The sequence below is a fragment of the Chenopodium quinoa genome, unplaced genomic scaffold (genome assembly GCF_001683475.1).
Source record: "Chenopodium quinoa cultivar QQ74 unplaced genomic scaffold, ASM168347v1, whole genome shotgun sequence".
Lineage (NCBI taxonomy): Eukaryota > Viridiplantae > Streptophyta > Magnoliopsida > Caryophyllales > Amaranthaceae > Chenopodium > Chenopodium quinoa.
The window spans coordinates 8,683,965-8,700,454 of record NW_018743574.1 but is presented as its reverse complement, the minus strand read 5'-3'; the positions used below and the strand labels follow the sequence as shown (position 1 = coordinate 8,700,454).

Below are 16,490 nucleotides of genomic sequence, written 5' to 3'. Positions count from 1 at the left end.
TGGGCAAATCCATACTTTAGGTTAAGAATAAACTACGGAGTATGTAGTAATTCCTTTTAAAAAATCTGCAAACTTTTTGTAAAGTAAAAGTGATTTTTTTTTTTTTTTTTTTACTAAGTATAGGCACTGAAATATTGTTTTATGTTACTAGCCTCCAAAACAATTCAATTTATATATCTCCACCAGTTTCAATGTGCCAATAATTGACACTCAAAAAGTAAACGTGCCAACTATTAGTCGTTGGGAGCTGAGGAAAAAGAATAATCACTGACTTGTAAGATTAACAAGGATTAATGAAAGTACAAGAGGAATTTACGAAAATGTAAGATAATACAGAGTACATCACACCATAATACCATATGTAAAACCTCATAATCTTAGCTTTCAAAAAGAAAAGAAATATGTGTTTGTTGAGTCTTTCCAACATAGAGAATCTCAGAATAGATGCCTCAAGAACATTAAGAGCAGGGTCATCAGGATTCAGGATGGTTTAGATTGGAAACAATAAATCAATCACTCAACACAGACTACGTGGACAGCTCACCTCTTTCAAATATAGAGGCTCAACCCGCAACATCCCCGCAACTCAACTTATTTGAACGGAAGAGCAGATTATTGAGCATGATAATGATAATTCATAAAAGGGGAAATATTTGTAGCTTTTAGCCTGAAAGATGCTCTATAAACTCTGCTGCAAAACTAATAGCAATTAAAAATGATATTTATCTTGTCAAAAAAAAAAAAAAAGGTCATTGATAATAAGAAACTACAGCAAAAGAAAAAAGTTCCAGCCTTAACTAATCAAAACCTAATTTAAATACAAGTCCCTCCAAAAAAAGGGTACAAAAGAACAAGAGCTGCAAATTTACAAGCAAGTATAACCAACAGGATCCCAAAGCTCGAGTTAAAGTGAGATGGAAATACCTCCATCGTAGCGAGCTGCAAGCCTTCTCACCTTTCTATTTAAAGTATATGCCCCCATTGTTCTTGGGCATGATACATTTGAAGTGTATAATTGCAGTTGTTTCCAATTTCAATAATCACTTTTTCAACAATCATCTGGGAGCACGAGGTTTCCCATTCATAGAGTTCAAATGCTGGGTAACAAATATGACTCCCATCACAACAATGAGGCAACCAACCAAAGTGCTAAAGAAGAGGGCACCCGGCTGCCTGGATTGAACAAAGCCATACACCCCATTTGCAGTAACTAGGATGATGTCATTCAGCCCATCATTTGAGAAATCTGCAGAAACCAGAGCATGTGTTGGTGGTGCAGGAAGTTCAAGTGTTGTCAAGATGCTTCCATCAACAGATATAACTATAGCCTCTTGATCTCCAGCTACAAGAATTAATTGTCGATTATCATGGACCTGCAGTGAAAACGGTTTTAGTGTAGGAACCACATTGCCAGATTCCATCATTCCAGAGGGCGATGGTAGATTAGACCAAGTTGCCCCTGTCATGATCTGCCACTGCCAGACTGCCTCGTGCCCATGTTCACCAGGAGAGTATGAAGTCACCTGAAACAAATTCAAAATTAAAGCATCAACAAAGCAGATGATGCGCATAGATTTCAAGTCAAGGGAACGAGCAAGAGATAATTGTGTTTCTTCCAATTCTTGTAACAATTCCAGCAATACCAGTGTGGTTACATCAGTATGTCAGATATGAATAATGCATAGTGAAGCCTTAACTATCATACTTTCAAGTATAATACAAACCTCATATTAATTTATGCGAGCGAGCACACACACACACAAAATAAAGGTTACAAATCATACCTCCCCTCTACTTGTTAAAAAGATGACATCCCCATGGCTTCCCTTCCGATGATGATGACCATCATCTCTAGGAATAAGAATTGGCGTGGCAACCTCCAGGGAGCTAACATCTTGAGCTCTGCTAAAACCTCGGGAGAATTCACCATGTTGAAATAAGTTAAAAGGAGAATAATGATGACAAATAGAGGCATTGAAGAGCTGTTCTCGCACTGGCACTCCAGAGGTAGCTACTGCCCAGCAAGGTCGGAGTACTTCCATAGATCCACTCACAACTGTTTGTTCAGCACCATTTCCACCCACCACCTGCAGAAAAATATAATATATTACCTATAATTTCAGTTCCAAACACTCAAAAGAAGACAATAACAATTTGCAATGCAAATTAGAATAAGTAAAAACCCAGGTCAGCTGACACCATCATGCCCTGCTGATCCTATGCTCAGGCTCTAGAAAAATTAATCTCTGAACACATAGTATTCAGCAGGTCAAGGAATAATTAAACATAAAGAAAAACATGCTTTTGTTTGAAGTCTTCCATATTGATTATATAAACAGTAAATAAGGCATCAAGACAAACATGCTTTTGTTTGAGATCTTCTACTGAGATATTCCTTGTTCACATTTCTCATTGTTTAAGTTTCATTGCAGACAAAACCCAATGAAGTGGCTGAGTCATAATGCTTCGGTGCAATTTCATAAAGCATTGACCCTACCCTGTTATACTAAATGCAATGGTTGTTCATAGTAGAATATTCCATCTTTACTACAGTCATCTTATCATCAAATAGTGTGAGGGTAAATGAGAACATGGAATTATTATAATACTGTAATAGACAAGTCTGGTATGATGATGGAACAAAATTAGAGGGATGATTGGCTTTGTTTAGATCAGAAAAACTTTTCATTGTCAAAGAAATGATACTCCCAAACTTACAAAAATCCAACTACAGTGCCAACTTGGTCATTGTAGCTTAAATCTATTACACGCCAATCTTCCAAAAAAACATAATTGTACCAAACAGGCAAACATGCGAACAAATACCAGTTGAAGAGCCACTTGCCTGTACATGATCTAACACTCCATCTCCATTGATATCAGCATGAAGTCCACCTTCTTGAAGTTGAAGCTGTTTGAATCAGTTAGTTTCATGTAGAAATTGATCAGATAATGCAAAAAAATAAATTATGCATTGAAAGAAACAAATCGCATATGTATCAACAAGTTAATATATATGCAATACACCCACAACCTCAACCCCTTTTGGTGTACAGCAGGAGCCCAAGGCAGGGACAAAAGCAACAGGCGCAGCAGATCACCTCTCCTTCACCAACACAAGCAACGGTTCTCTGAGATGGCAGGGGACTATTTTGGTTTATTCTCTTTTCACTGTGGTAACTTTAGCTTAGTGACAAGTAGTAAATTAGCAATTAAGGCTTTTGTCCAATTATTTAGTAGCTATGGTAGTATAAATAGGAGTGAAAATAGAGAGAGTATGCTGAATATTGTATTGAGAACTCAGAGAGTGATGGCCTAAAGCCATTGTTACCCTTTTCGCAAGCTTCAAGCTTAATTAATCAAATTACAACCTTTCGACCCTTTTGATTATTCCTAGTCCACGCATTCCGTTCCATTTGGTATCAGAGCAGGTATGGCTCCTACAACTAGGGGTGTTCAAATCCGGGTACCCGGGTTTTCGGGTACCCAATCTTCGGGTAGTTTGGAACTCGTCCCATGACCCGACCCGGAAAATTCGGGTAGGTCACAAGGTACCCGAACTTCTAAAGTCTACCTGCTAATCAAGAGCCAAAATTTACAACATCGACTTTATAATCCAAGTTCAATCTCCTTCTAGTATTTGTATTATCTTTATGCTTGTCTATTGTAGTCAATAATTTGAATATTAAAAAAAAAAAAAAAAAAAAAAGGATGAGAAAAAAACCGTAAATTACATCTAGAAATATGGTTGAAATTCACATAGAATTAAAATTTACAAATAATAATTAAATCTCAAACTTATGTTTTTATCCTAACTTATGTTTTTATCCATGGCTTTTAATGCACGACGACTCAACCAAACCCAAAAAAAAAAAAAAAAAATCAATCAAATCCAAATAATATCATATGAATTACAACCTCATTAGTATCAATTAAATGAACAAATCCCAATTTAATGAAAAACAAAACATTAACACAAATTCATTCAAATAAAACTGAGGTATGTGACTTGATTTTCAATAGCAATTGTGGTTTATAGAGGTATTCTTCAAATTCAATGGTTGCTCTGTGTTGGGTCGTTACCGCTGCAGTAAACTGAAGCTAGCCTTTCATGATGACATCTACGAGAGAGAAGATGGTGGATTGAGGAGCTTATTTGTATGAAGTAAGAGGAGAGTCAAGATGGCAAGATCTAGAAGAGTAGGAGTTAAGAAAGAAAATGAAGAGACAAAGGTTGGGCGGCTACTTGGGGAAGGGGGAAGTATATATGTGTTAAAACAAAAACCCTACAAGGCTAAAAGTGACTATATGTGTACGCCTTTATAGTCGGGTCAGCGGGTCAGCGGGTTGGCGGGTTTTCGGGTTGGGACCTAGGAAGCTCGGACTCGGGTACGGGTGTCGGACTAGGGTATGGGTCCAAGTGTCAGACTCGAAATATTATAAAATTAAGGATCCTCGGACACGTTTTAAAAGAGTCCATATTTTAAATTTGGACTCGGGGACACGACAATTTAAAAAATATTAAGAGTTTTTTTTTAAGGAAAAAAAAAATTAAAGTTTAAGGTAAGTAAAAATAGGTCGAAGTAAAAGTTTATAGTATTTATTATTCAGCTTTTAAAAAGACATAAAAGCAGTACTGTAAAACAGAAAAGAAAGAAACAGTAAATAAAATTATAAATCACGTGAGTTTTCCACCCACCCCCACATTCACTATTTCAATTTTCAAGACTGCCTACCCCACCCACGTTAAAAGAAAATAAAAGAAAACAGAAATTGCACTTGAAATTGAATGGGAGAGAACTCGAGACTCAAAGAACCAGTTTTCCGTCGCCGGCAAAGAAATCCGGCAACTTCTTGGTGTCAAACTGCTCGTTTTTCACTTTCGATCAAAAACCCTAAGGTTTAGGCTCTTGGTTTGGTGAATCTGTCCTTCTATTTTAGATCTAGGGTTCACAATTGACAAGTCAACTTTTTCACCCAAGGGTCCGACCCAGATTCCGTGTCCGCACCCGGGTCGCGTCGTGTCGACACCGGTACGGCTGGGTGTTTGACCGAGTCCGAAATTTGCAAGTCGGGACAACCGAGTCAGGTATTTTTGAACATCCCTACCGACAACCCCCCGAAGGTGACGGTGGAACGGTTAGCCGCCTTGGAGGAACAGATGGAAACGTTGCTGGAAAAAGTCGGAGACGGAGAGAATCTCCGACATACGCTGTGAAGGCCCAGGAAGAAGAAGCACGTAAGAACAGAGACGCCATTGATGACGTGAGAAAGGTGTTGGAGAGCCGCGTCGATCGATTTCGCAACGAGCAAAATCAACAGAACGCCCTGATGAAGTCTAGTCAAGAGAAATTCTTTGACGAAATTCGAGGGGTCCTGGCCACCATTAAGGACAACAAGTAACCCAGACAACCACAACCAAACATACCCTAGCCAATTCTGGTGGATGAACACATGTCCGGAGGAGGAGGAATTCCGGAATCCGCTTCGGAAATTGGGACCCCGTTGGAGGATCATTCCGACACCACCACGACAGATAATTGGAAGTACAGAAAACACGACATGCCGATGTTTGACGAATCCGACCCAGATGGGTGGTTCTACGAGGGGAACAATATTTTCAGATTGACCGGCTCGCGGAGGCGGCGGTTGTGGCCATGGAGACGATGCGTTAAGGTGGTACCAATGGGAACATCGTTGGCGACCAGTGATCCATTGGGAGGATATGAAGATGCGGGTACTGACTCTGGTTCAAGCCCATGAACGCGGGGACCCTCCACGAGCAGTGGTTGGCGGTGACCCACACGAGCGCAGTGGTGGAATATCGGAGGTTGTTCATTGAGAAGGCATCTCCGTTAACCGACATCCCTGAAAGTATCATGAAAGGACAGTTTGTGAATGGCCTTAAGGAGGAAATTAGAGCTGAGATTTGAATGTTGAATCTGATAAACCTCGAGGATGCCATGGACTTGGCAATTCGTGTCGAGGAACGAAATCGGGTCAACGCACTAAAGAAGCCCAGTGGAGCGTATGCCAAGCCAGGCCCATACTCTTACTTCAATTGAAGACCAGCTTCAACTTATTAAGGGTGGGCCCAACCCAAACACACAACCCAAATCTTCAACCCACCACGTACACAAACCCACAAATCCAAACCAGCAAACCTTACCGAACCCACCACCCCAACTATTCAGCCCCACAAAGTTCAACAGCTTCCGTCACCCAACCCACATCCACCTATCAACACCGTAGCAACCCAAGCTCCACCCAGTTGAGCGGTAACGTCCGGCGGTTGACTGAAAGGGAAATTCAGGAAAAGAAAGCCAAAGGCGTGTGTTTTAGATGTGATGGTCGTTGGACAGGACCCACGCACGTTTGTTCATTTGGCTGAGCGTGCCCTGGTAGATGAAGAGGAAGACGAGGAGCACAGCGAGTTGGCAACCATGGGAAACTCAGGGGGAAGACGAGGAGATAACGGCCACCACTATTTCCATGAATTCCATTATCGAATTGTCCAATCCGAAAACTATGAGACTCAAAGGGGAGATTAATGGACAGAATGTGGTGGTCATGATCGACCCCGGCGCAACGCACAATTACATATCATTGCCACCGGTGGAGAGGCTCGGGTTGAGAATTACGGGGGATGGAGCGTTCGGAGTGTCACTGGGGAATGGTGAGACTGTCACTCTACAATTAGGCAACTCCGATGTGATTCTCGGGGTACAATGGTTGGAAAAATTAGGAGCCATGCTCACTAATTGGAAGTTACAAGAGATGAGTTTCACTTTGAAGGATCGAATGGTGACAATTAAGGGAGATCCAACCCTCGAAAACTAACGTCACCCTCAAAGCCATGATCAAAACGCTTCAGAAGCAAGGAAGTGGCGTGCTAGTGGAGTTGAACTCACTGGAACAACAAAAAGAGTTGAACTCAGTGGAACAACAAAAAGAAGAGGCAGGGGACACGATTCCAGCCTTTCTTCAAGAGGTGTCGGGGGAATTTGAGGGGGTATTTAAGGAACCAAAAGGGCTACCTCCGACTAAGGGATACGAACACTCAATAATACTCAAGGAAGGAAGCAACCCCGTGAGTGTTTGACCTTATCGGTATCCGCAATTTCAAAAAGATGAAATTGAGAAGTTGATTCTGGAAATATTGATGGCGGGAATCATTCGTCTTTCTATAAGCCCCTTTTCGAGCCCGGTGTTGCTAGTAAACAAGAAAGATGGTTCATGGCGATTTTGTGTGGATTACCGAGCCCTTCACAAGGAAACGATTCGCGACAAATACCCCATTCCGGTGATTGACGAGCTCTTAGATGAACAACACGGGGCTCAAGTTTTCACCATGACCTTAAGGCCAGTTACCACCAAATCCTTGTTAGATTGGAAGACACCCACAAAACGACATTTCAGACACATGAAGGACACTACGAGTTTTTAGTGATGCCTTTCGGCTTAGCTAATGCTCCGGCCACATTTCAATCCCTAATGAATGAGGTATATCGTCCATTTTTACGCAAATTTGTCCTTGTGTTTTTTGACGATATTCTTCTGTATAGTGCTAGTAAACACATAACTCACTTGAAATTGGTACTTGCTATGTTAGGAGAAAAACTCATTGTTTGCTAAATATAAAAAGTGTTTGGAAGGTCTTACTTACTTGGGTCGTATTATTTCTAGTGAGGGTGTGGCACTGGACTTTGATAAAGTTGGATCCATGATAAAATGGCCCACTCCAAAGACCTTAAGAGAATTAAAGGGTTTTTTTGGGGTTAACGGGTTATTACAGAAAATTCATCCACCATTATGCACATATTGCCAGACCACTTACCAGCAACTAAAGGAGGACTCACCCCTTGAAAGAAGCGATGGTGTCCACTCCGGTACTCACTATGCCGGATTTTTCCAAGGTTTTCACTGTGGAGTAGGATACTTCCGAGGTGGGACACGGAGTCGTATTGATGCAAGAAGGTAGACCAGTAGCCTTCTTTAGCAAGGTGCTCGGTCCTAGAGGTCGGAGTAAATCCATCTACGAGAAGGAACTTATGGCGGTGTGCCTAGCAGTGGAGAAATGGAAGCACTACCTCTTTGGAAGAAAATTTGTGATTCGAAGCGACCAACAAAGCCTCCAGTATATCACCCAACAACGCGAGATCGGGTTGGAATATCAAAAATGGGTGCGCAAATTGATTGGTTTCGACTTCGAATTACAATACAAACCCGGGGTGGCAACCGGGTGGCTGATGCCCTAAGGAGCGCTGGTAGTCACGCAAGTAGTAGATTGGAGCAGTTTGAAAGAGGATATTGCGAGGGATGAAGGGCGACAGAAATTAAAAGCTGAGATGGAGAATGGCAGGGACCTTCGGGTTATATGGTAGAAAACCACCGTGTGATGTACAAAGGAAGAGTGGTTATTCCAAGGGATTCCTCCCATAAGTCAGCCTTGTTTAAGGCTTATCACGACTCGCCGAAAGGCGGGCCTCCCATAAGTCAGCCTTGTTTAAGGCTTATCACGACTCGCCGGAAGGTGGGCACACCGAGACGTGGCCAATTATATCAGGAGTTGTCCGATCTGCCAACGAAACAAGCAATCCCAACAATCTCCGGCGGGGTTATTGCAACTATTGCCAATTCCGGAGTGAATTTGGGAGGATATAAGTATGGATTTCATAGAACGCTTGCCAAATTCGAAGGGAGTTGATAAGATTTGGGGGTGCGGAAAGGCTATCAAAGTTTGCCCATTTTATTGGGTTGAAGCACCCATTCACGGCCTATACGGTGGCTGAAATTTTCGTTAGAGAGGTAGTAAGGTTGCATGGTATTCCAGCAAGCATTGTATCGGATAAAGATCGGGTGTTTCTCAGCATTTTCTAGAGAGAGCTATTTCATATGCAGGGTACAGAATTGAAGCGGAGTACATCTTATCACCCCCAAACAGACGGGCAATCCGAGGTGGTGAATAAGAGATTAGAAACTTATCTCCGTTGTTTTGCTAGTGGACAACCGAAAGCTTGGGCTAAGTGGCTTCCGTGGGCCGAATATTCGTATAATACCACGCCTCAATCTTCGACTCAAATCACCCCTTTTCTCGCAGTGTACGGCAGGGAACCACCTAAATTAATCAGGGTGGGAGCAGGACAATCGGTTGTGGGCACAGTTGATGAATTACTGCAAGAACAAGATATGATGCTTGATGAATTAAAGCTCAATCTAGCTCGGCCCAGCAAATCATGAAGAAAAATGCAGATGGGAAGCGTAGGGACGAGGAGTTTCAGGTTGGGAACTTTGTTTTTCTCAAGCTCCAGCCCTATAAGCAGAGATCACTAGCAAGAAGGCCTTTTGAGAAACTAGCATCACGTTTCTATGGTCCATATGAGATAGTGCAACGACAGGGAAAGGTTGCTTACAAGTTGCTTCAGCAATGCCGAATCCATCCCGTGTTTCATGTTTCTCAATTGAAGCGCGCGATTGGAGATATTCCTGGCTCCCCCACAATACCCTCTCAACTCACGCCGGAGTTGGATTTGGTAGCTGAACCAGAGAGTGTGCTAGAGCTGAGGAAAAAGGGGGGACACCATGGACGGTTCGAGGTATTAATCAAGTGGCTGGGAGTGCCCGAGTTTGAGTCCACTTGGGAGGATGCCGAGGCAAACAATGAGCTCTTTTCGAGCTTCCACCTTGAGGACAAGGTGACTCTTTTGGGGGCGGTATTGCAATACACCCACAACCTCAACCCCTTTCGGTGTACAGTAGGAGACCAAGGCAGGGACAAAAGCAACAGGCGCAGCAGATCACCTCTCCTTCACCTAACATAAGCAACTGAGATGGTAGGGGACTATTTTGGTTTATTGTCTTTTCACTGTGGTAACTTTAGCTTAGTGACAAGTTGTAGTAAATTAGCAATTAAGGCTTTTGTCCAATTATGTAGTACGTATGGTTGTATAAATAGAAGGAGTGAGAATAGAGAGAGTATGCTGAATATTGTTTTGAGAACTCATAGAGTGATAGCCTAAAGCCATTGTTACCCTTTTCGCGAGCTTCAAGCTTAATTAATCAAATTACAATCTTTCGACCCTTTTGATTATTCCTAGTCCACGCATTCCGTTCCAATATACCACCCTGCCCTAAATATCCCCATCACCAACCTCTTATCCACAACACAACCCCCACACACCCCCAGCACTAAGTATCCCCATCACCAACCTCTTATCCACAAAAGAAAAAACAAGAGAATATATTATTAGAAGAAAGGCAGTCAAATAAAGATCCCTGTAACTTAAATTGAGCACTATTGCTTGAACTTTTCTCTAATTTGTGGACTAATCTACTTTTTTGACAGCATAGGAGCAAAATTACATGAAAGGAACCTAACAGAAGACGCTTCATGTTTCTAGAGTAGGGACAACTTTCAGTTTGGAAGCTTTAAAAGGAAAACCACGATGAATTTGTAGTGCCAAACTTTTTAAAACATCAACACGTAACAAATAAAAGCTAACCTCTTAAAAGTAATTGCTCACCTTGCAAAGTGTACGACCAGATGCCAAATGCAGAGCTTCAATGCCCTCTTTTTCATGGGCCACAACAACATTAGGCACCCACCAAAGTTGTGTGAGGTTTGTTATTGTGGGTACGTATGGCATTGCCTGTAACAGAAAACTAAGTTACGTATATCATATAGTGCACCCAGAAGATATACTCATCATGCAGAGAAACAGAAAAGAAATCACAGCCACCCACAACTGAGCAATCAACTAGCAGTCAGAAGGTCCAATCAGAGGATATCCAAATCACATGCATAAAAGGTAACTTTATGAACAATATCCCCCCAGAATCGTTTCTAACATACTGTTATGATCCTAGACACATCTTGACCTTTTCTTGATGAATTACGATTTTCAAAAGCCTAAAAATGGTTCTGTGAAAGTCGTAACATAATCATCTGTCATAATTAATTGACACTGAAGTAGTATTGACATGTACTTCACAATTTTACATGCAACAAGTTGACTTTAAAAGAGTGTATAATGAAGTCAACTAGTTGCATGTACTCCCTCCATTACATATTACTCGCAACAAAGAAATATTTTATGTCTCACAAATAATACCCTTTTGTTGCGAGTAATTCGTAACGGAGGAAGTATTAAGAAACATAGGAAAATACAAGCTACAATATGCACAGAAAAATGGATTGATTTTCATGGATTTCAATTATTTTATTCAGACAGTTGCCCACTGAGATAATAACCTCACTTCACAGCATATCCTAATTAAGTCATGTTCAGAAAAGACAGCAAAAGCAAGATCACCATATCAAAATATTCTCAATTAACAATTTAGTACATGAAGCACCTTATTTTTTTTAGATGAGCCAGCATAGTTTGCAGCTTTCCCAATCATGTTTGAAATCTTTTTAGTTGAATCTTTTCCTGGAGGATGATGTTCTTCAGGCTTATGGAAAGGATAGTTAGTTTTTTTCCCAGACAGCTTCTTTAATGTCTTCCTCTTGTGTCGTCTGAAATGGGCCAACTGAAAACTAGTATCTTCCCGCCTATCCTGTTATTAAACTCGAAATAGTATACACCTTAATCAATAAACAGTAAAAATCAAAATACATACTCATGTGTGTGTTTGGGGAGGGGGGGGGGAATACAGCTTACCCAATGATGTGGCATTACTCCCAGGATAGATTCTCTAAATTCTCTGCACTCAAACTGTAGGTTAGGAAGTTTAAGTGAGCTACTGTTTGGCAAAAACATCTATACAGCATACATTAAAAGCAAAAGGTAGCACATTATAGAAGAATCACATCAATGATAAAATACAGCATCCCGATGCCTTATTTTTAACAAACAAAGACTCGATAATTAACATTTCAAACAGTATTTAGCTTGAGAGATAACAGGAAAAGATATGATTTCCCATAACTGTGTTGGAAGTGAACAAATTCCAAAATTGGTCAGTAAACTTTTTCCAAGAATAATGTCCATATAGTATTAGGAAACCCAAATTTTTTTTTTCCCGTGTTGGAACAAAATCGCTAAATTACATAGCAACTATTTTAAAGTCACTAAAGTGCTTGGAAAACTTTATAAAGCACTAGTTTTAGCCTCGTGATGATCAGGACTAATAGCCTAAATGGATACTAGTGGGGATTTTTTTTATTGAAGACGAGTCGAAATTTTTGGTGTGGAGTCTGAAAACTCTAAAATTCTTAATCATCTTTTTTACCTTTTTGCTTCAAATACCATTTTGGAAACTCGTTCAATAAAAAATAATTAAAAGCCCAATATGATATCAACTACCAACATCGAAAAAGACAATATCAGCCAATCTTATTCTACAGCAACTCATCCAGGGTGCTTTATAAATTTCAGTGGAAATAAAAGAGAGACAGATAATCTTGACATAGAACTCCACAGACCAACAAAAGTAACCATAATATTACAGAGTTACAATCTCAGGAAAATAGAAAAAGATTGTGACACTTGGACAGTTCAGCAAAATACTGGTCATGTCTCATGAGCTCACCTCTCCAGGATGTCGACTGTGTAAAGAGTGAGCATCAAGCTTGTAATTATGTTGTGGAATCAACATGGATGCATCTGAGGATTGCGCTTCAATTTTCTTCAAACACAGGGAGGGTTGTTAAGTCAATATATAGGTACAGCTACAGTCATACGTGGTGAGTAATCTTACAATAATTATACAAATCCTAAAATTGCAGTTAATGAAACAGCATAGAGTATAATGGGGGAAACACCAGGAAATGCTTAATATTTTAAAGTTTCCAATATGTGCAATACCCAAAAGCAAAGACTTAAAAAAACCCACAATGTGCTATTATTTCTTAACGTTTATATGGTATAATTCATATATTAATAATAACAATGGGGTCAGTTCTTTCCTTTAAAATTCCTGACCGGAGCACAGGACACAAAGAGACCTTGAATTAAGAAAGATGTGATTATCTAGAAATATTATTATCTGTCACAAGTTATTAGCATTTGGCAACCAATAGCTTTCCAAGTGTCCAAATCATTTGTCAAGGAACAAGAACACAACCATATATTAGAAACAAGGAAACAATAAAATACATGATCTATATATACAGGTAATTATGATAAAATATTGAATAAAAAAGATATGTAAGCAAAAAATTAAAGCAATGGATATTAGTAGGCACATACAATCTCACTATAACAAGTATATTTCGATTGAAATCCACATATATACTATATAAACAAAATCTTTTAATCCATGGCAAGGACACAAACCAAGCAGGTTAATGATGTGCAGGCATTACATCACTGTGGATCACTGTAACAAGTGAAAGCAAGATTTTTTTTTTACAAAGGTAAATTACAGTATATGCTTTCTCAAGATTGGTGCAGTGAATAAGTAATTATATAAAGTGAAGAGATTCCAGGATGGACAGGGGGTATAACTCCATCACCCACAAATGCATTATACACAGAGAAAGGACAAACCTCGTTCTTTCTACTCCATCGGAGCTGGCCACTTTTACCAGCAAATGCATAAAATGCAAAGTGCCGCAAATCCACAACTTCATTCTCCACAGACTGTGACACAAACAATTTATAAACGTTGAATTTGAATCAACATTACATAAAAGGAAGACAAATTCACTTCATGGGTTTGATGATCAGATTAAAATAATTTTAGTTCAAATACTTGATTCAAGAAAATGTTAACTAGAGGATATAAAGCAGAACATTATAGCATAGCAGCAAAAACCAGCACTCTTTGTAGAAGATAATCCACATTTTCGCACCTTGAGCCATAAACATGAGCAGCCAGAGGAAAAAATGTAATATAGTGAGTAAGAAAAACCAATAATTGAAATCTGTGACTCTACTAGGCATTGGGTGTGACTTATGACACACAGAAAACTGACACAAGCCATATGAAGTTTTGGTCATTTAGATACTTTTGTGTTAAAGAGAATGAGATTTGTACACACGCATGCAGTGTTTAGGAGTAGGGCAGACAGCAACCATTTCAAAGGTTTTTAGAAAAACATTGTAACAGAGAAGGATCACACGGCAGAAAGAACACAACTGTTGAAAAAATGATATACTAATAGTTTCGTACCTAATACACCATGTTGTATTTATACCCACCTTAGTATATATTCTTAACAATTGATGGGGTATATATTCTTAACAAGGGGTATTATACTGGACCACGAGCGAAAAAGAAAAATTATAAACTGCAATACATCATGCTTACACTATTTATACCTCAGTTTCACCTGCACTTCTCCTATGCTGTTCTGCATTCTTCTCAGCCATACCCATCTCCTCAAAAGGATCTAAAAATATCTGCAGCCAAAAGTACGGCACACAATTTAACAATCTGTGATATCAATCACAATAGGGTGGCAAAGGATGGAATGTTGACTTGATTATTAAATAAAATAAAAAAAATTAAAAATAAACATAAGAGCAGCTTTTGTGGATTATGCCTAGAAATATTGCTTGTGGAGAGTTGAGCATTAAGCAAAAAGTACCATTGAACTAAGTTTGGAGATGAGATTTTGGTTGGCTGCTAATCTAAATTGTTATGAATGCACTGTATATAGGATCTGTGCAACCAGCACGAGAAATGCACAACATGCACTGGGGAGTATGCTAAAGGGGTACAGCCAGCATCAAATGCTGATTTAAGGAACTGATTTGTTTCACCAGTGTGCAGCATCAGGCATGTATGGAGCGCTGCCATGTGAACACTTTGCGTGCAGCTGAACACCAACAATCTCTTGGTTTTATAGCTAAAATCATAGGTTGGTTATATAAGAAGTTGGTTTTTGACATGAATAACCAATATATTAGCTTAATGGTAGCTCATTTACTTGTGTGCTAATAAAGGAACCACTGAGGATTAAGGAAAAGCTTCATTAGTGATTGCTCAAGCTAATCTTCTGCGATTACTTCATGAAATGACTCTTCCTATATATATATATATATATATATATATATATATATATATATATATATATGTCTTATTCTCAATATTACACAAGAAAAAATGTAAAACGTCTTTGTTACGCAACAGTTGATAATAAAGTTAGACATACATGAGGTTGCACTTCCATCCTTCCACCAACAATAATGAGTCCCGTATCTCCATGCTTGATAGTATAATTGCTTATTGAAATTGCAACCTCTCTGTGGTGAGCATTATGAGGAAAATCCTCCTGCAGAGCATAGAGCAAGTAATGTGAATAACAAGCCTTGGATAATACCAGTTGCCATAGCAACAGCGCATACCTGCAAATTAGCTTCCCATAACTTTTTAAGATTATGGTCAAAACACATGACGGACCATCCTGATGTGACTACCACCAAAACCTGCTTACGAGGCTGGCCTTTGCGGTAGTTTCGATCGATAACACCGGTTGCCATAGCAACAGCGCGTCTCCCAGAGGCAACACGGACTTTGTCAGGCAACAATGTAACCTCAGCAAGAACACGCGCTTCACTAAATCCCTCATCAACACGTCTAGCATGCGGCTCCAGCACCTAAATAAATATAGAAATGCAATCATTTGGTATTTGGTAAAGCAATCAATTCAACTCTAAATATACAGACTAAGTTAATTGAGATTTTAACAAATAGCATATTCTAACAATGATAATAAATCATAAAACTTGAATAAGAAGAACAGAAAACCTGAATTTTAGCATCATGAGTGGCAACGAGGACCTCAATCTTGCCATCACCGTTGAGATCGGCGACGATGGGCGGAGGAAGGCGATCGGCTTCGTATTTGATGGGGTAATCATCCAACAGATGAAACCATGCCTCCCTAAACGACAAGTCTCCCTCGTGCTATTCCAGACAGAAAAATTAGGTCAATTCAAATTCAAATTCAAATTGAAAAAAGAAAGTCTAGGGTTTTGAAGGTTTAACAAACCTGGAGAGAGAAAAAAATGGCGAAAGCAGCGAGCATGAGAATGGCAAGATCGCGCTTCCTCATCTCTGTATCCTCCTTGAGTGATCACTGATCACTGCCTCCTTTGCCTTGTCGATTATTTTTCGCACTTTTATCTCAGAAAACCAAAATTAACTTCCTCCCTCGTTTAATAACGTTTTTTTTTTTTTCCTTTCTGTGTTGGGGTAGAAAATCACTTAATAATAAGTTAATAGTTAATACAATTACTTGACAGACGGTTAACACAATACGTTTTTTTTTTTTTTTTTTTTTTTTTTTTTTTTTTTAGAAAAAACACAATATGTATTTACTTTAGGCACGTTTGTGAATAGGTTAGTAAAATACCGTCAAATTCAAAATATGTTGACTAATAAGAACAAAGAAAATAGATTCTATAAATTATATCATCAACAAAGTTGAAAGTTGAATCAGTTTCAACCTGCAATCCACCATAAAAATACAAGTACTATACTTGCATAGAAAATAATATGTTACAAACTCAACGCCCATTCAATCCGTCAACAATTTG

The 16,490-nt window shown here is 39.4% G+C and overlaps 1 protein-coding gene across 1 annotated transcript; it reads right to left on the bottom strand.

Annotated features, from left to right (window-relative positions):
- Positions 1-652: 652 nt before the first annotated feature.
- On the bottom strand, positions 653-16,140 carry LOC110682561. The gene is made up of 13 exons (XM_021858917.1): positions 15,944-16,140; positions 15,700-15,858; positions 15,297-15,548; positions 15,104-15,223; positions 14,268-14,348; positions 13,494-13,586; positions 12,535-12,630; positions 11,664-11,717; positions 11,356-11,559; positions 10,524-10,649; positions 2,846-2,911; positions 1,785-2,087; positions 653-1,523 (listed from the first exon to the last, which is right to left on the bottom strand). The coding sequence occupies exons 1-13, from the start codon at positions 16,004-16,006 to the stop codon at positions 1,056-1,058; spliced, it is 2,085 nt and encodes a 694-aa protein (XP_021714609.1). The 5' UTR covers positions 16,007-16,140; the 3' UTR covers positions 653-1,055.
- Positions 16,141-16,490: the final 350 nt, after the last annotated feature.